The sequence below is a fragment of the Panthera onca genome, chromosome A1, assembly GCF_046562875.1.
Source record: "Panthera onca isolate mPanOnc1 chromosome A1, mPanOnc1 haplotype 2, whole genome shotgun sequence".
NCBI classification, from domain to species: domain Eukaryota; kingdom Metazoa; phylum Chordata; class Mammalia; order Carnivora; family Felidae; genus Panthera; species Panthera onca.
In genome coordinates this window covers 31,723,589-31,744,342 of record NC_138339.1, presented here as the reverse complement: position 1 = coordinate 31,744,342, position 20,754 = coordinate 31,723,589, and the positions used below count along the sequence as shown (strand labels likewise).

The 20,754-nt window shown below is 42.3% G+C and overlaps 1 protein-coding gene across 1 annotated transcript in view; it reads left to right on the top strand.

Annotated features, from left to right (window-relative positions):
- Positions 1–6,552: 6,552 nt before the first annotated feature.
- The window catches only part of C9 (complement C9), a 53,742-nt gene continuing 39,540 nt past the window's right edge, over positions 6,553–20,754 (top strand). Inside the window, exon 1 of the mRNA XM_060637647.3 lies at positions 6,553–6,708. Coding sequence (XP_060493630.1) covers positions 6,632–6,708 — 77 coding nt within the window. The 5' untranslated portion in view covers positions 6,553–6,631. The remainder of the gene's footprint in view (positions 6,709–20,754) is intronic.

The window sequence follows — 20,754 nt, the reverse complement described above, 5'->3', positions numbered from 1 at the left end:
TTTGCAGCCCATCAACAACACACACAAAACCCCCCTGACAGGGAAAAGCACAGATCGGTAAAGAGGAAAAAATGAAGGAGATGATGCCAGACCAGAAACAAGATTAAGTTCCTGAGTTAAGTCATCTGTAATTACCCACTGGCCCTTTCTCTAGAGAAGAAGGATTAGCAAAACATGTCTGGAGAAGAAAAAAAATTTGTTCTTAAGCTGGGTCAAAAATTTGCTTACACTACACTCGGGCAGAAAGGGAAAAATATATCCACATTCTGTTTTCTTTCTTTCTTTTTTCTTTTTGTCCTTTTTTCTTTCTTCCTCCATTCCTTTCTTCCCTCTCTCCTTCCTTCCCTCCCTCCCTCCTCCTTTCTTTCTTTCTTTCTTTCTTTCTTTCTTTCTTTCTTTCTTTCTCCAATCTGATCTTCCTCACAAGTCTCCACTCTGCTGGGTGTGAATGGCAACATTTAGTTGGATCCTTCGACCCCTTTAAAGTACTCTATCTTGATTATGTGCCCTGTGTCTCACATTTTTTCCCTTTTTCCTGCTCTTCTCCTTGATAATGGTTAGCTTCATGAAGGAATGAGAATGTTGAGAGGGGCCTTGATCCTCAGACAGGTCCTTGTACTGTCTTCTGGTCCTTCCAGTCTCTACAGCATATGTCTCATCTACTTGGGCACGACCTTGTGGGATCTGTAGCTAATGCTCTTGGCTGAAGAATGCGGAGTCTGTTTCTCTCCATGCAGCTGATGGGCCTACAGAGGCCTGGTGGTTCCCCCCACGGCCTGGGCCCCCACCTTGGCCCTCCTCCCCAACACTGGACTCCAGAGATCTGCCCCCGAGTGCCTTTGCTTCTGTGCCTGACTCAGATCTAGGGTTACACTGTCCTTGATGGAGCAAACCTGACAGCTACCCTCCTATCACTCCTCAGAGCCAAAGGGATCTTCTCGGTATCTTCTGTGGCCCACAGCATCCAAAGAAACCTAGGAAGCCAAATAACTGTCCTTCCTCTGCCCAACCACACACCACAGCCACTTTTGTTCTGGTTTGGCTTCCCCCATACTGGGAAAGTCTGGAAGTTGCTCTCCCGGAGTTACAGATGGCAGGGAAAGAAACATCTGTCTCTGACCTCAACCCACTTACCATGCTGGCCCCATTCCGAAGTGTGGCCTGAAAGACTACTGAGGACACTCATCTCTAGGCCGGCCTCTCCAGCCTCTTGTTCTCTCCCTCTCACAACTGCTTGGCTCCAGCTGGAGAGGCAGACTTCTCACGTTACCTGCACCACGAGCCATGCTGTCCTCACTGCTTTGAGATCCACAGGTGACCAATTACTTATTTTCCCACCATCTCCTTCCCCGGGCAATAAGTCTCATGGCTCAGCCTTGAGGTTGCAGGACCAAGAAAACATAACTTTAAAAGAGAAAATTAAAAAGAATTTAAGATTTGCAAAGCATCATCCCCTATATTTACTTGGGTTTACATGTTGTTAATTGATAAACTTGTATATAGTTTTGTCCTCAAATACTAGTTTCTTTTTGCCGAGGTTCCAAGTTTCAGAAACCAAACATGCCCGAGCCAAGTGAAATCAACCAGTCATCCAGTAATTATGACATAACCATGGAATAACTATGAAGCAACCATTATGAACCTGCTTAGCAGTATGCACACTGTCAAAATACTAATGCAATAAAAAACAAAGATGACTTCCAGATATAGAAACCAGAAAGACAGTTAATGTTGACTTACTAGCGAAACTGAGGAATATAAGAAGAGCTTCCTTGACAGGGACAGGGCAAGAATTACTTGTGGGATTTTATACACAGCAAGTTCAAATTACCATGGGCAAATCAAAGTCTACCCTGAGATTTCTTAGAAGTACTTGAAGATTGTTAAGCTTGAAAGTAACACCATTAAGTTCTGCATTTTTTGAAAAGTATCACTTTTTTATAGATATTTATACTTCTAAAACAAGAACCCAGAAGATTCTGGTAAAGGAACTTCAACAGACCACTCTTTTGAGACTTCTAGTTTTAAATAGTAGGTTTAATCTTAAGAGTGGGTAAGGAAAGAAGAGATACGCTGAGAAGTAGAGAGAGTACAGACTCCTGAGGATTACCAATGTTTGTATCATGGGCAAGGGAGAGGGGCTAGCAAAAAAGAAGCAGAAGATCAGGAAATGTTACATCACAAAAATTAAGGGAACAGAGAGTTTGAAAGCATAAGAATGGCCAGTCAGGTCAGATGCCTCTACGGGACAAAGATCAGGGCAAGAAGTGTCGCTCAAATTTAGCAATAAGAAGTCTTCAATGGATTAATAAAGGCCAAAGGCAAGTGCAATGGGTTGAGCATCACCATGTAGTAAGGGAAGAAAGTTGGTACAGACTGAAAAGGAAATGTGGTTAACAAAGGTAACAGCAATAAGAGACAACCAAAATGAAGAAATCAAGGGGCTGGATGTCTCAATAAAGCAAAGAAAGAGGATATTGAGAGCATGTGAGTGAAGAAATCATGGTCAGACAGTAGGATACCGGCATTTTCAAAGATGAAGCCATTACAGGCGTCAGAATGATACTAGGACTGTGGGTTAGATGGAATTATGATAAATATTCATAGAGATGATGGAATCAAGGAAGAGTGAGGCAGGGTGGTACTTCAGAGAACACTGAAATAACTTAAAGTAAATAAAGGCTGGAGTTTGAGCGGGGAGAGAGATAGAAGGCAGTGTCAAAAGTCCTGGGTGAATGTTGACAGTTAAGAGTGTTGGTAAATAAAAGAGTAGAAGGCGACCCAGCTAGACCTTGTCAACTTCTAAAGAAGAAAGGATTGTACTGAGTCTTTCCTTAAATGAAGTGCTGTAACGTAATCTAGTGGGCCCTAAGTAGTTCCATGTGACTGTAAACAGATCTGAGCCACAGGAATTCTCATTACTGTAAAGGGATCGCCAGACTTACATCACTCCCATTGACCTTCACAAAGAACCCCAGAACCGCTCGATCGAAAAATCGTTCTCTCTTTCGTTACAAAAGAGCTCATTTGAAAGTGCTGTAAAAACGGCACCGAACCAGCAGCGAAGAGAGCTGGAATCTGATGCTGCCTCTACCCCTGACTGTGTGACCTTGGTAGTGTCACTTCCCATCCCGGACGTCATCTTCCTCCTCTGTATTTATGTATTTGTCGATTGATGCATGTAATTCCCAGTATCTGTTGAAGCCTAATGGGTGGTAAGCACAATCCTAGATGTTGGGGACATAGCAGCAAGCAAGGCACACCCGAAACCAAGAGGCCCCGCCACGTGAGGGTTCTCATTTCCTCCAGCAAGTGTGTGTGTTCTAAGTGAAAGCACCACAATTTCATTTGTAGTGGTCTAAGACCTGTGGATCTTTCAGGATTTAGTCAGAAACAGATATGGAATGAGATGGCAGCTCCTACTTGAGATCCCTGGACACTGAGGGAGTCCATAAAATGGCTAATAATAAACTTGCAGAACACTGTTTCCATCACTTTAAGAGAGCCAAATGGAAATTATGCTCAACACATTCACACCACTTTAGCCAAACTTAAGTGTTTCTGCCTGATGGTCACACATTCTAATGCACACGTGTGTGTCTCTGCCTTAAAAAGTATTATTATTGTGCAATAAATATAATTTAATGCCACAAAGTTTCCAAGCAAATCGAAACCAAAGGGAAATTAAAAAAAAAAAATTTTTTTTTTTAATGCTCCTGAGTAGAGAAAACCTTGTGAGCCCTCGGCAGAGTGGAAAACTCTGACATTCGAGCTTGAAGGCATGTTTGTTCAAATCCCACCTCTCCTGCTTCATACGTGAAGCCTTGGCTATATTTCCCTGAGGCTCATCTGTAAAGCTAAACCAGAAGCCTACCTTTTATGCAGTTGAGAGGCTTTAGTGAGAAATTTTCTAGTTGCATGGTGTTTAACATGACATAATTAAAATAATAGCAACAGAACATAAGTGTGGTGGGAAGAGCCTGAGAAGTGGAGTTGGACACACCAAGTTCAAATTCTAGTTTCTCACCAACCAGAGATGGGCGAGGCCAGACAAGTGATGTAATCTCAGTGCTTTTTGGTTTCCTCAACTGTAAAATGGATTATTTTGAGGATTAAATGAAGCTGTATATATATATATATATATATATATATATATATATATAAGCTTGACACATTATAGAAGTTTGATAAACATTTGTCCTTTCTTTTCTTTGAAAGCCATTACATATTAAATAATATTATTCTTTTCACATCTCTAGTCTAGCATGCTTCATTTCTCCTAGATAAACACTGAAGTATAAATGTCACTTAACGACATGTCAGAGGGGTACGTGGTGGTGCAATCGGTTAAGTGCCCAACTCTTGGTTTCGGCTCAAGTCGTGGTCTCAGTCTGTGAGACCGAGCCCCACGTCAGGGGCTGATGCTGTGAAGCTTCCTTGGGATTCTCTCTCCCCCCCTCTCTCTCTATCCCTTCCCTGCTCTCTCTCACTACCTCTCAGAATAAATAAATATTTAAAAAAATAAAATAGAGGGGCGCCTGGGTGGCTCAGTCAGTTGGGCGTCCGACTTCGTCAGCTCAGGTCATGATCTCACCATCTGGTCCATGGGTCTGAGCCCCATGATGGGCTCTGTGCTACAGCTCAGAGCCTGGAGCCTACTTCAGATTCTGTGTCTCCCTCTCTCTCTCTGCTCCACCCCGACTCACGCTCTGTCTCTCTCTGTCTCTAAAAAATGAATAAAGGTTAAAAAAAATTTTTTTTAATAAAATAGAATAAAAATGTAAAAATATGTCAGATACATAGATGTCAAGGGCAGAGAAGACTTAAATACAAAAAATGTAAAGTATATCGTATTTTATATATTCCCAATATATAATATATAATTAATGTGTTGTTATATTTTAATTCATTTGCTACGTTACATTTAGCCCGAACCACGGGAATAAAATAAATAGAACTTCTACAGAGCAATTCAGCATTCAACCAGCCAGGTAAGAAATTTCCCTTGTCCCCTCCTCCCTGCCTCTGGGGGGGGGGTCAGTCAGTCTCCAGGGACAGAGGTGGTTTTCAATCTCTGTTCACACTGAATTATCAAGTCAAGTAACACAAAGTCTAACCCATTAGCATTAGGTCTAATTAGCATTAAACATCATCTTATTTTGCCTGCTCCCAAGTTCCTCTTTCGGGAGGTATCCTGGCAGGGTCCAGAGCCAATTCCTACTGTATCTGGCCCACTTGTCGTTAGCTAAGACTTACAAGAAGCATCCTTGGGCATAGATTTAATCATTGCTATAGTGACAATGTTGCTGCACACATTCGAATCACCGCATTACTTGGCAATTCTGCACCGTCTGCAGGTTAACAGCAAGCTCAGGAACCAATGAAATTAGCCCCCTTAGACACCTAAAACTCTCCACACAACAAGGAGAGGAAGGAAAGAAAGCCCGTGGGGGGTAAATAACTTCCACTCTAAGTAGGACCATTAGAAGAAACGTAAGACTGTGCTAGAAAAACTAGCTGTCTGTTAACCCTCCACCTCACCCTCTGTTTTATCAGTTTGTGTATGTGCTCATGTTTGAAAACTGCCTATTTGTAATTAATGAGTATTGATGAAGGCCCCTTAAGTCCTGTGTCAGCAAATATTTGTCCAAAAACTTAATGACATAGTGTTTCTCAAGCTGGTCATTCAAACTCTCGACCCTGGCCACACATTTGAATGACCCAGCAAGCTTTAAAAAAAACACTGATGCAGGGTCCCATCCCAGATCAATGAAATTAGAATCAGGTAGGGGGTGGGCAGGCATCAGTGGCTTTTCACAGGTCCTGCCCGGGGACCATTCTATTCTATCGTACAACTAGTGTTTTAAGAATGGTTGTGGTATCCACATTCCCTGGCACTTCAAAAACATCTTACCCTTTGCACAAGTCCCGGAGAAAGTGAAAATACGAAGGGGAGGGCATCCTTTATGATGGATTGGAGCAAATTGTTCCATTTCAGAATCTGTCTTGCTGACGGGTGTGTTTCTGAGATAAGGAGAATGTGTCCTCTTGTGGGACAATGTAAAGCCCTAGGGGGTTTACCTAGATTCTTCACAATGATCCCCCAAGCATATACAGAAAGCCTACTTTATAACCGCATTTCACCCTTTGCTGCACCCATGTGGAAATAACCCCCACAGCTCGTTCTCAAATTGTGTCGTATATGTCCGTGCCTCCTTTTCTAGCCAGGGCAGTTCTTTTACTGATTTTGAGTTTATGCCTCTATGAGAATCATCCACAGACCTTTTTCCCCCAAATTACACACTCTGATCCCTTCCTCCCAGAGTCTCCCGAGACGGGAAACACTGGAGTTTTGTTTTTTGGTTTTGTTTTCAACACTCCCGCTCACGTTAGCCAATTTAGCACTCACCGTCTCGTTGGCCGAATATGCTCATCAATATGAGAGGACAGTAGGTCACGAATTACAAAATGACTCTCCTTTGATTGGACTTTGGCTCCCAGGAAGTCCTATTTGACAAAAATCCTGACAGAAAACAGGCAATAATTGTCCCACAGTTCTCTGGCCCTTTGCAAATAAACGCCTTACAGGACCTGTCTGGCCATTCCTCACGGAGCTGCCTCAAGAGAGCAGATGTCTGCCGGCCAGAGGTTTGCCTTTGCAATATGCATTTTACAAATAAGTGTCCTGAGTGCTGGGCCCACTCCTAGGTGAGTCTCTTTTTCTGTTTGTCTCTGGAATTTCACTGCTTTGATATTTATCTCAAGGCCTACTTCTTAGCAGGAAAGCAGATAAAATTTCAACCCACATTGAGGTAGATAGCCCCAAAGTTTTAACTTTGGAAAGGGGTGAGAAAAGTGCAGGGGTGTGTCTTGGAGAGTTTTGTAAGGAAACCTGCTGCTGTTTCCAGAAAGTTCTTTCAAACAAGCCATTCACATGTTAAGACCGAGATAATCTTTAAATACTTGGAATTATGAAGCAAAGCTGGTTTTCACCAGAGTATGTTTGATAAACCTGAGCTTATCAGTATCTAACATATGAGAAGTTTAAAATTTAAAAAAAAATTAATCTTTCCCTCATTCTGCCTCAATGTCTAGCACTCTTAACTTTTGGATATATCACCTTCTTGCTCCCATGTCAGGCAAAGGTTAAACATTTGGCCTTTCCTCCTTGACATTCAAAGTTATGTCCAGAGGCACACATTTTGACCTTAGGCCTAGGGTTAATTTCCTCCTTTTTTTTTTTTTAATATGAAATTTATTGTCAAGTTGGTTTCCATACAACACCCAGTGCTCATCCCAAAAGGTGCCCTCCTCAATACCCATCACCCACCCTCCCCTCCCTCCCACCCCCATCAACCCTCAATTTCCTCCTTTCGAGAAGAATCACCATAGCACAGACCTGTCAGCCCTGCTTCTGGCAAAGACTTACTTTCTCTCCTTTTGTTCTGATCCTATTTGGGAACTTGTAGCTCATTCCAGGCCAAGCCAGGATGTGCTTACCAAACAACTACGCCGTATCCAAAATTGCTGGAGAACATGTAGATCATGCCATCCGGCATGATCTGATTTGGGGACAGTATTGAAATATTTCTGGCTTTGACAGTATAGTCAGGGGATACTATCTGCCCAAACACTGTCTCCTCTGCTCAGACACTAACTGCAACGTGCTTCCATTTCCACTTTGGTCGTTTGACTCTTGGTTTAACCAAATTCTATTCTGGGATCTGATGTCCATCTCGAGCACAGCTTTGCCTCCCTGTCGGCTCCAGTGGGGACCGCCATGCCTCCTGGGCCCCACTCGGCCTGTGGTTTGCTCACAGGGCTACAGCTTCCAGCAGAAGGGGACACAGAGGTGCTGCACAGACCAGCACGGGTCTGGGTGAAGCTTCACCAGGCTTCCCTTTGCACCCTCACTTCCTCTTCTGCGTTAGCTAAAAAGCATTTTTCCATTCGGAAGATATTTTCACTTACCGGGCATTGGGTGCAAAGGGGATTTGGGAAGGCGGTCACTACAAGTTGCTTTAGCCTTCCACCCTGACGCTTTCTTAAGTTAAAAAAATAATTCAAACAACCCACATTCCTGGATTGAGACTCCTGCTGATCAAAAATGAGAGGCTGTGAGGAAGGCTACATCCGCTTTGAAGTTTGTGCCCTTGGGTCCTGGCCTCACTCAGCTGTCTCAGGGGGAACCAGAAAGCCCCCCGCCCCCGGCGGGCCCCCCAGCTCCCAGCAGCTGCACCGCTGAGCTGGATTTGGCTTCAAGCACTCTCACCGCCAGGCTCTCAAGAGTTTGTTAGGGTTGCCCGGGCTGGAACACTCTGTGCTCTGCCCTTTGACAGAGGGTTGAGGTCAAAACACAGTGTTCGGATCAGTCGTGAAGTGAGACACATAGTTCAGCCAGAGGACTGGAGTTTGCAAATGACTTTTAAAAAAAATTTATTTAATGTTTATTTTATTTTTGAGAGAGAGAGAGAGAGAGACAGAGGACGAGGGGGGAGGGGCTGAGAGAGAGGGAGACGCAGAAGCAGGCTCCAGGCTCTGAGCTGTCAACACAGAGCCCGGCCTGGGGCTCAAACCCACAAACCCTGAGATCATGACCTGAACCAAAATTGGACATTTAACCGACTGAACCACCCACGTGCCCCACAAATGATTTTTTTAAAACACACATTTGATCAGAATGGAGCACTCCTCTGGAGCAAGGCTTCCCCAACTCAAGGCGCCATTACTAACTAACAAACCATGTAAGTTTGGGCAGATTACTCAACGTTTCTGCACCTCGGTTCCCTCGAGGGTTGTATTCGTTTCCTAGTACCACGAACTGGGCGGCTTCGAACACCAGAAACCTATTGTTTCACATCCTGGAGGCTAGAAGTCTGAAATCAAGGTGTTGGCAAAGCAGTGCTCCCTCAGAATCTGAATGAGGTTCTTCCCCAGTTTTGGCGGTGGCTGGTGATCCCTGGCATCCCCTTGGCTCATGGCTACATCCTTCTAGTCTCTGCCTTTGTCACCACAGGGCTAGCTTCACCTCACCTTTCCTCTGTGCACGTCTGTCACGTTCTAAATTTTCTCTTCTTAGAAGGACACCAATCATACTGGATTAGGACCTACCCTAATGGCTTCATTTTAACTTGATTTTTTTTTTTTCTGTAAAGACCCTCTTTCCAAATAAGATCACATTCGGAGGTACAGGGGTTAGAACTTCAACTTGTGTTTGGGGGGTGGGACACAATTTACCCCATAACAGTGACAATAATAGCACTTACCTAATAAGGGTTTGTGTGAAAGTTTAATTATATTCCATACATTGTACTTACAACGTCTGTGCCTGGCATATGGTAAAAACTCAGTACATGTGAAATATTCTTTAGAATTATAACTTGCTAGATATGCTTTCTGGTTAGTAAAGGGAGGGATAAAGTTCCAGCCAGCCTTCAGGGGATATCATATGGCTGCAGATACTTCTTCTGAAGCCACAGCGACCGTGAGTTATTGCTACTGGTGAACTGTTGGGGATATTAATAATCATTCGTTTGCAAACGTAAGAGTGCCCATGAGAATAGGTCCTGAGCAGGGCATCATCTCTTCTGTTTCTCAAGGTAGGATAGAAATGTTAAAACCGATGCGTGAGTAGAGTCGTAGCTCATAATACTGGTCTTGGAGCCAGAGGGCTCGAGTTTGATTCCAGGGTCCATAGTTTATTAGCTCTGTGACCCTGGCAAAGTTCTTAATGTCTCTAAATCTGTTCCTCACCTGCAAAATGGGAATGCAAACATGACTTGCTGGGTGAAATTCCTGAGATAATAAAGGCAATATCCCCCGCACAGTGATGGGGCGGCTTTGAGTGCTCCGTGAGTGCAGCTCTCATTATTTTTTTCTTTTTGATTTGTAAATAACAACACGTTTACATGGTTCAAAGACCAACAAATATAATAATATATACATTGAAATGCCTTGAGAGAGATTTGTGTTATTGCATATAAAGTACTTAGAATACTACCCCTCTCCCAGTATACCCTGTTCCCACAGGTAAACATCTTTGTTAGCTTTCTGTGTATCCTTCCAGAATTTCTTAGTGCAGATTAAAACATAGTGACATATATAATCTTATTCCTCCCCTTTCCTTTACATACTCTCTTACACTTTGTTTTTTCCTTTTTCCTTTACAATATATCCTCGAAACCTCTCTGTATCAATTGTCCACACAACTGATCACTTTTCCATTGTGTGGCTATACGCCTCAGATAATCTATCTTTTATTGATTAACACTTACGTTGTTCGCAATCTCTTGTACTATTAACAGTGTTGCGATGAATACTTTTATTCCTATATCATTTTGCAAGTGGATAGTTGTACCTGAGGATTAACTCCCAGGTACCTTTGTGACTTTGCTAAAATTGCCCTACGGCCCTGGGAGGTGGGTATTACTTTGCACTTTCCCCAGCAGAGTATGACAGTGTTTATTACCCCACAGCCTTGCCAGTGTTTTGATATTTGCCAGTCTCATAGGTGAAAAAATGGTATCTTCAAATAGTTTTAATTTCCCTCTCTCTTTTCTTGTTATTATTTCTTAGTTGAAGTGTAATTGATATACAGTATCCTATTAGATTCAGGTGTACATCATGATGATTTGATGTTTTTATACATTGCAAAAAAATTCCCACAATAAGATTGCACATCCTTTCATATGTTTGAAGGCCATATGTATGTTTTTCTTTGTGACTGTCCATATCCTTTGCTCATTTTTTCATTGAGCCTCTTGTCTTTCTCTTATGAATTTCTATGGCCACTTAAAAAACCAGTCCTTTGTCTCTGGTAAGAATTAAAAACACTTCCCCAATTTGTCATTCGTATTTTGACCATATACATGGTGTGTTTTTAGTGTGATTATAATTTTCATATTTATATTACTCTTTATTTTCAAATAATTAAGAAAGAGCACTAGACTGGGAGTTAGAAATCCTGAGAGGGATTTGGTAGGTGGCCCTTGGAGAGGAACTGCCTGAATTTGAATCCTAACCTGGCTATCAAGTACCCTCTGCTGTGTAACTTGAGGAAAATTACTCACCATCTCTGAGGCTCAGTTCATTATCTCTAATGTGTGATAATACTGGTAACATATCTTACAAGGCTGATGTAAAAATTAAGTGAAATAATAAGAATAAAGACTTAGAGGAATTCTGACATAAACTAAGCATTCACAAATGTTAGCAATGATTATTTTTTATGTTTCTTTACCTTTAAGAGAGACAGGGAGACAGACTGTGAGTGAGGGAGGGGGAGAGAGAGAGGGAGACACAGAATCCGAAGCAGACTCCAGGCTCCTCATTATCAGCACAGAGCCCAACGCGGGGCTCGAACTCATGGACCATGAGATCGTGACCTGAGCCGAAGTCGGACATTCAACCGACTGAGTCACCCAGGCGCCCCAAATGTTAGCAATTATTATTCAATTTATTTGAATTAAATTTATCTCAGTAACCTGGACAAATACCCACACCTCTGTTAATGGGAAAGCCAGGCTTAACTCTTAAACTGAAGATATCCAAAATGTCAGTCTTTGTTTTTAATGTTTTTGATATTCATATTCAATACTAGCTAACAGATATTTATTTACCAATTACTATCGGACAAGGACGGTCATTTGTTTATTCATCCATGTAATACAGCAAATATTTACTGGGTTTGTGACATGGGCCAGACATTGGATCAGGAGCTACAGGGTAGTACTAAACATGTCATGGGGGTCTCTGCCCTCACTGGGCTGACAGTCTAGTAAGGAATATAAATAAATAAACAGCAATTGAAGCTCAGCCCAGTTCTCTGAGTGAAGCCCATGGCGTTAAGAGAGGTGGACTCCTTTGAGCCTCACCATTCCACTCTGCACTGGCTTCATCTGTCCTGGCCTCCACAAGGACTTTGCTCCTCTAACTCTCCCTCTCTCTCCTGCATCATCAACATTTCCCTTTGTACCGAATCATTCCCATCAGCATACAGACATGTTGTAACATTTCCTTTAAATGTTGGCTCAGTCCTCTGGCTTACCCCAGACCTACCCACTCACATCCAGCCTCATGGTGGGAAATGGCACTTAGATTCAGACAACGCTCACATTTATTTGCACGGTGCACACTGCTTCCCTTAGCACAATGTCTAGTTACTTAAGTCAGCATCTCTTGAACATCTAACGGCCCAAACTTAACGTGTCCAAAGCATACCCACTGATTTGTCTCCCCATCTTCACCCAACCTGCACCACTACTCACTGAGTTACTCAGGCAGTAGCCGGGACTCACCCTTGACTCCTCTGTTCGTATCCTTCCCACGCGCAATCTAACAGCACATCTGTTGATATTGTCTTGAAAATATATCCCAAATCTGCCCACTGCTTGCTATCTCCACTGTGACTATTCTCGCCCAAATCAGTATCATTTCTGGCTTGTATCCACCCTTGCCCACACTCTACCAGTCAGCTCTCCATCTGGCAACCAGAGACATCTCTAAATCTTTTGAAAACATAACTCTGGGTGTTACTCCTGGTCTCATACTCCTGTAAGAATTTCCATCAAGCTCAGAATCCAATCCAAACTCCTCACCACAGCTTACAAGGCAGGAGCTGCACCCTACCTGCTTCTCCAGGCACCTCTGCTACCTTGCCTTTTGCTCACGCGGCTCTGTCGCCCTACTTCTGTGCTTCTGACATACCGCCCTCAGGGCCTTTGCATTTATTTGCCCCTAGCTTCGAACACTCTTTTTCCAGACACTCACACAGCTTCTCTCTGAATTCATCCAAGTAGCTAATCAAATATCACCTTCTGTTCTGGTCGTTTTTGCTGTGTAACAAACCATCCCGAGACGGTTGTTAAAACCATACCAATTATTTTATTGGTTCATGAGTCCAAGGGTTGACTGGGCCCGGTAAAGTGGTTTTCATGGGTATCCCATGCAGATGTAGTCAGATGGTGGCTGGGCCTGGGATTATTATGATGATCTCTTCACTCATGTGTCTGTCATTTGGGCTGGGAAGACCAAACAGCTAGGGGCTGGAACAGTTGATTCTCCTTGAGAATCTGTCTCTCTTGCTCTCTCTTTCTCTCTGCTCTCCATGTGGTAGACTCAGGGTAGTCAGTTTTATATATAGTGGGAAAAGGCTCCCAGAGCAAATGTTTTTAAATAAGCCAGCAGAACTTGCATGGCTTTTTCTAACCTAGTCTTAAAAGTCAGGCAGGCTCATTTCAACAGTGTTCCACTCATCAAGGCATTAAGAAAAACACTACCATGGGGCGCCTGGGTGGCTCAGTCGGTTAAGCGTCCGACTTCAGCTCCGGTCATGATCTCACGGTCCGTGAGTTCGAGCCCCGTGTCGGGCTCTGTGCTGACAGCTCAGAGCCTGGAGCCTGTTTCAGATTCCGTGTCTCCCTCTCTCTGACCCTCCCCTGTTCATGCTCTGTCTCTCTCTGTCTCAAAAATAAATAAACGTTAAAAAAAAAATTTTTTTTTTAAAAAGAAAAACACTACCAGCTTCAAAAGGAGAGTACACAGACCCCATCTTTGATGGGAAGAATGACCAAAAAAAAAAAAAAAAAAAATCGTGAACACGTTTTTAAATCACTACACCTCCTCTGAGAGGGCCCTTTGACTACCCCATATAAGAAACCTCCCTCCCCTACTCCAGCCCCATGGCACTCTATCCACTTACCCTGCTTTATTTTCCTTTACAGTTCATACGTCTTAACTGACACTGCATGTCATATTTGCTGGATCCTCGGTTATTGTTCTCATCCACTAGAATGTAGGCTCCATGATGGCAAGAACATTGTCTTGTAGCCCCAATCACTTAGAACAATTCCTGACACAGAGCAAGCTCTCCATAAAGGTCCTTAAATACAGGCTCACTGGGAGCACACAAAACAAGCTCTTAAATAAGTCTTGGTAAATCAGGAAAGGTCCTGAAAAAATTAGCATTGGGCACTGCTGTTATATTGTCTTCTCGTCTTGATGAATCGCATGAACTAAGAAAACTGGCAGATCCGTGGGTTAAGAATGCAGTCCTAATTAGCTTATATTTCTCCACTCAGAGGAGCCGCATTGTCTTATTTATTGACAAAAAGATTCCTTCCCACAGCAGGTGTTTTTTCGCCTGGAGTGTGAGCTGCTCCTGGAGGTTTCCTTCTACTAAAGCTGGAAATATTTTATGGCTGGGAGATGGAACCAGGCATACATCAATGGCCCTTCATTTAATGCACTTCTGGCCCAGAGTTAGACCTCCTGTCATGCTGATATACATCACTTTGATCTGGGAAATGACTTTCAAGCTGAGATTGAAACACTTGGAGATAGGTTTTACTTGATAAACACATTTCATCTAGGAATCCAGACAGTGCTTTACAAATACTTCTCCACTCAGTCTAATAACTCAGCAGGGTGAGAGGCAGGTGGTAGGCATTGTACCTATACAGCCCTTGAACTACAAGAGATTATCTGCCTAGTGAGTCAGAGGAGCTTGGGAGGGAGTGTTAGGCTCAGAAGTCCCTATCCAAGAACCCTCACCTCCTATCTTAACATTTGCATACTGCATTCATTTCAATAGCCCATTCCTTTGGCACAATCTACTATTTCCTCCTAATAATTCCCCACAGTCCTGCCATATTTTGCCTCCAAGTATCCAGGCACCTGGTGCATGAAGGGAAAACAGCCAGAAGTTCCCACACTTTTTAACTTATTTTTGTCTAATTTCATATCATTTAGGTTTAAACTTAAAATAGATGCAGGAAAGAAACAAGTTGTCCAATTAATGTGCTTTACCTGGAACTGCTATACTAGGAAGGAAGGAAGGAAGGAAGGAAGGAAGGAAGGAAGGAAAGAAGTTTTTGTTAACTTTCTGTATCTCAAAATGTCTAAAAATCATTAAACTATTACATCCAAAAATTATTGACTAAGCTATGAGCTTTTAAGTCATTTCAAAGAGGCTTTGATTAGTGATGTAAGGGGAGGTAGCATGGGGGACAAGGAAAGATTGCAGTGAACTAGGAGCAGAGAGAGGTAAATTCTCCACCTGGTTTTGCCACTAATGCCCGACTTTGGATAAGTACTGTAATTCTGGTTTTAGTTTCTCATCTGTAAAAGACAACTAATAACACCTACCAAATTTACCCCTCGGTGGTAGAATGAAAGATTAATAAGAAAATGAGATTTTAAAGTTGACTAGTAAAACTAGTAGACATATAGAAGAAACTGCTTAATAAGAAAAAAGAACACATTTATTGAATATTGTGGGCTGAATTGTGCCCACCCCCAATTCATATGTCGAAGCCCTAACCTCCAATACCTCAGAAAATGACTGTTTGGGGAGACAGGGTCTTTAAAGAGGTAATCAAGTTAAAATGTGTTCATGGGGGGGGGGGGGAGGCTCTGATCCAATGTGACTTATAAAAAGAGTCCTTATGAGAAGAACAAATTTGAACACAGGCCGTAGAGAGGAAAGACCATGTGAAGACACAGGGACAAGATGGCCATTTAGAAGCCAAGGCGAGGCCTCAGAAGAAATCAACCCTGCAGATACCTTGATCTCAGACTTCTAGACTTCAGAAGTGTAAGAAAATAAATTTCTATTGTTTAAGCCACACAGTCTGTAGTATCTGGTTATGACAGAACCAGTAAACCAACAAATACCCTGTGCCTGATATCTAGAGGGCTGTAAGTCTCCTCCCAAGGCAAGGATGTCATCAGGAGACGTTCCTATGGGGTCATTCATGGGTCATTCATGAGATAAATCCAAATCATGGTCTGGGGGGGCAATAAAAGATCAAAGGCAGAGCTCTGTACTGAGTCCAGAGTGTGAGTTAAATCTACAAAAAAGAAAAGAAGTTCTCGAGTTAGAAGCTAAAAAGGAAGGGAATCGGTGTGATGTGGTGCTGATTTTCAAGCAAAGGATGGTAGAGAACAGTCTATAGGCAATGCCAGTATTTTTGGAGCAGGGTCTTTCTACCTATGTGTGAAATAGATGAACCACCTTTCTCATCAGCCCCCATCACTGGCTGGGTCCTAGGCTTGCTCAACAAAGGACTCTAACTCATTCTGGAGTATTTGCAGTGGATTTTACCTCCCCGTACATGATCCTTCAGTCTGTACTGTACCCTCTGGACTAGTTATTCACTGAAGCTGATCTCATTGGCAGATGAGAAAGACAAAAGTAGCATACCCCTGGTCTATCAGTGCAGTTTCTACAACCAAGAGATAATCTCTTTGGGGGAGATGTTAAGACAAAATTCTAATGTGATCATCTGAGTAAGTGATAAATATAAAAAAAAGATAAACAGGAGGAGATAACCTAGTTGAAGGCAACAGGACTAATACTAGAGAAACAAAGTTATTGGAAAGATCCATGCAGACATTAGTAGACAGAACCTAGAAGAATTCCTGAAATTAATGATAAAGTACCTCAGTGACATTTTCAGGTTCGTGGTGGCTTCAAGTTTGGGTTCTATTGATATAATGGGTACCCCCAACTAACTTGAATTCTACCCCTTCAGATTCATGAATATCCTCCAGACGTAGCCAAGCATCATTTCCCAACATTGCATGAATATGAGAATCAACTATGGTCCTTTTTTTTTCTTCCAAGATTTTATTTAAATTCAAATTACTTAAAGTATAGTGTAATATTGGTTTTAAGAGTAGAATTTCATGAGTCATCACTTACATATATTACATGTGCCCTCCTTAATGTCTTTCACCTGTTTAGACCATCCCTGCACCCACCTCACATCTAGAAACTCTGTGTGTTCTCTATAGTTAAGAATCTGTTATGGTTTGTCTCTCTGTTTTTATCTTATTTTATCTTCCCTTCCCTTCTTCTATGTTCATTTGTTTTGTTTCTTAAATTCCACATATGGGTGAAATCATATGGTATTTCTGTTTCTCTGACTTATTTCCCTTAGCATAATACACTCTAGCTCCATTCCCATTGCAAATGGCAAGATTTCACTCTTTTTGATGGCCAAATAATATTCCATTATGCACACATATACCACATCTTCTTTATCCATTCATCAGTTGATGGACATTTGGACTCTTTCCATAATTTGGCTATTATTGATAGAACTGCTGTAAACATTAGGTGCATTGAATGAATATTTTTGTAACATTTGAATGAGTAGTGCAATTGCTGGGTCATAGGTAGCTTTATCTTCAACCTTCTGAAGAACCGCCACACTGTTTTCCAGAATGGTTGCACCAGTTATCATTCCTATTCCAATAACAAGCTGAACAGGATTGAAAGTTTCCTAGCTCACTGATATTGTTATTTAGAATAAAATCTCTTTTAGATCAGGGATCATAGTTTTTCTTTTCTTTTGTTTTGTTCTTTTGCACACCATTATACCCCTCATGCCTAGCAAATAGAGACAGTTAATAAATATTTGATGAATGGATAAATGAAAGGATGCATGAAGGAATGAGCTAATTAAATGAAATGTATCATTGCAAAAGTGCTTATGATATAATAGAGAACAAGATTATATACAAATAGGTGCAGAGAAAAATAAATTACACGAGGAGTTTAGGGAATGCTCATGGGGAAAAAACACATTATGCCCAAGATGAGATCATGTAATAAGTAGGAAATAGAAGGTCAAAAGGCCTGAAGACATGAGAAAAAGTAGCTTATCTTGCGAACTTCAAGTTCAATGTGGCTAAAGTTTTGATGGAGAAAGCGAGGATGAAGAATGAGGAAGGAGATAGGCTGTACAGAGCTCTCTAGACCATGTGTCCTAGTTTCCCACTACAGCTGTGACAAATTACCACAAATTAGTGGCTTAAAGTGATACAAACGTATTATGTTACAGTTCTAAAGGTCAGAAGTCTCAAGTGGGTCTCACTGGACCAAAATCAGAGTGCTAGCAGGGTTACGTTCCTTTCTGGAGGCTCTAGGGAAAAATCCATTTTCTTGGTTTTTCCAGGTTCTGGAAGATGCCTACATTCCTTGGTTCATGGTTTCCTTCCTTCTTCACAGCTAGCAATAGCCAGTGGAGTCCCTTTTCATGTTTTGAATTTCTCCTACCTCTTCTTCTGTCTTCACACCTCCCTGATATGCTCTTCTGCTTTTTAGGAACCCACATGTTTAGAATGAGTTCACCCAGATGATACAGAATAATCTTCTCTTAGTCACACCTGCAAAGTCCCGTCTGCCATGTGAGGTGAACATTCATCGATTCTAGGGATCAGGATGTGGACATCTTTGGGCATCACTATTCGGCCTGCCACACCATGTTAGAAAATGTGGGCTTTATCATAAAAGTTATAGGAAGCGTAAATAAACATTTTCAGAAGGGGAATGATATGATCAAATCCTGCATTTTTAAAAGATCCTTGTGTATGATTTATGAAAACTGGATTAGGGAAAAAAGTATTGTCATCTGGGAGAGATGTAATGTTAGTGTAGAGCAGAAAAGTGTCTGGCAGAGATGAAGGGCAAATGGACTTGAGAGTTAGTTATGAGATTAAATAACAGGTTTTCGTTGTTGATTAGATACGGAAGATGAGAGGGAGGGTTGCAGGCTAAGAGAGACAATATCCAAGTCTCTGGCCAGGGTGACTGCATAAATGGAAGTGCCATTTACCAGGACAATACAGGGCAAGCAGCAGCTTTGAAAGGAGGGGAAAATAATGAATTTGTTTGGAGAATATGGTGAGTTCAATGGGGCATAATGAAATCCAAGTGCAGACCTCCAATTGGGAGTTATATCCAAGAGCTTAAAATCCAAGAGAGGTGTCTGGATGGCAGACTTATCTCTCAATGTCATTAGTATGTGCATGGAAACCAAAGCCCCGAGAAAGTGTAGACATTTTTTAAAAGACTGGTTCAAGACAGGGCCTTGAGGAAAAACAGCCTTTCAGAGACTGTCTAAGGAGGAGGAGCCTACATAGTCTAGGAGAACTGGGCAGCAGAGAAAGAAGAAATGAAAGGAGTTCAGTATCATTCAGTCCGAGGGAAGAGGCTGTTTTTAAACAGCCAGAATGGCCAACTGCATTGACAGCTGTGAGGAAGTCAATAAGACAGGCAATGAAAGGACCAAGTGTGCCACATAGCTGTCTGTCATCATTGACTCTGGCAAGAGCAGTGTCCTTGGGGCAGGAGGGCTGAACAGTGATTGGGAGGTTAGGAGCAGGAGATAGGGTGCAAACTACTCTTTGAAGATAGATAAAAGGAGGAGAGAATTTCAGAGGTAGCTAACGGGACACATAGTGGTGAAAGAGAGGAAACTTTTTTTTTTTAATGAAAGAGAAACATAAATATGTTTATAACAATTCCTTTAAGAAGCGACATTGTGGAGGGGCGCCTGGGTGACTCAGTTGGTTAAGCGTCCGACTTCGGCTCAGGTCATGATCTCACAGTTCGTGAGTTCAAGCCCCGCATCAGGCTCCGTGCTGACAGCTCGGAGCCTGGAGCCTGCTTCGGATTCTGTGTCTCCCTCTCTCTCTGCCCTTCCCCCCGCTCATGCTCTGTCTCTCAAAAATAAACAGTAAAAAAAAATTTTTTTTCAAATAAGAAGTGACATTGTGAAGGACGGGAGGGAAATGGGGGTGCCTGGAAGGTACTCAGAGTGTTTTATTTGCTTATTCATTTGCTTGTTTCTACTTAATGGCAAAGACTTGAACACAATATATAACAAACTGAAAAACAGTTGGTAGCAAGGAAGAGTTTTAATGGAGGACAAATACAATTGGTCAAAGTCTCAGAGAAGTGCTGGAATCTGGAGACTCTGTGGAGGGATTGGCCTTACCTAGCCACCCTTCTGGAGTAAGAGACTGTGCTCTAGAAAGAGTAGGTACCAGTTCAGGGAAGTGGGGGCAGGACATTTATAGGATTCTTGTTCAGTGGCTTTTGCTTTTGTTTCCTTTTCTTTTCTTGTCTTTCTTTCTTTCTTCTTTCTTTCTTTCTTTCTTTCTTCTTTCTTTCTTTCTTTCCTTCTTTCTTTCTCTCTTTCTTTCTTTCTTTCATTGAATGATATAGTAATCCAAGGAGGTGTTGCAACCAGAAGAGATCCAAATAGTGAACAGAAGAAAGAATTGTTCAAAGCCAGAAAAACGCTGCTGAGCTTTGGGTCTAGAGGGAGGAGGGGAAGGCTACAAGTGCCAAAATATATGCCTTAAAATCCATTACGGTAAGGGGTAAGTCCTGAAGCGGAGAGTGAAGTGGTCGGGCTTGCAGTTTAGGACACGCATGGTGCAGCGGGAGGTGGTCTTCGTCTACCAGGTGCAAGCTCCCAGAGTGCCTGGGCCCCCTGGCTGGAATTTTCAAGAGAACCAGATCACCAGAGGCTTTCTCAGACTCTGGGGGATGCAAAGTGAAACAAGGTGCTTCACTGAGTTCATAAGTTGTTTGGAAATAAGTGACTAATCAGTGTAAAACAGGTAGCGGGAAGACCTGCTGGTTTTCCTCATCACCATTGTTTTCAATACAATTTATTGTCAAATTGGTTTCCATCCAGCACCCGGTGCTCATCCCAACAGGTGCCCTCCTCAGTGCCCGTCACCCACTTTCTCCTCATCACCATGATTCCAGGCATCGTTAGATTCAAAGTTAAATTACAAAGCTGTACGAGAATTCAACAACAAAACCAGTTGAAAATACAAAGCAGCATGTGATCAAATGTCAAATGAGAGATATGGTAAATGGATACGTCCTTTGATTTTACAAGGCAGAAAAGTAGTAAAGAAATTAGACTGGCTTGTGAAGGCTTCTTGGAAACA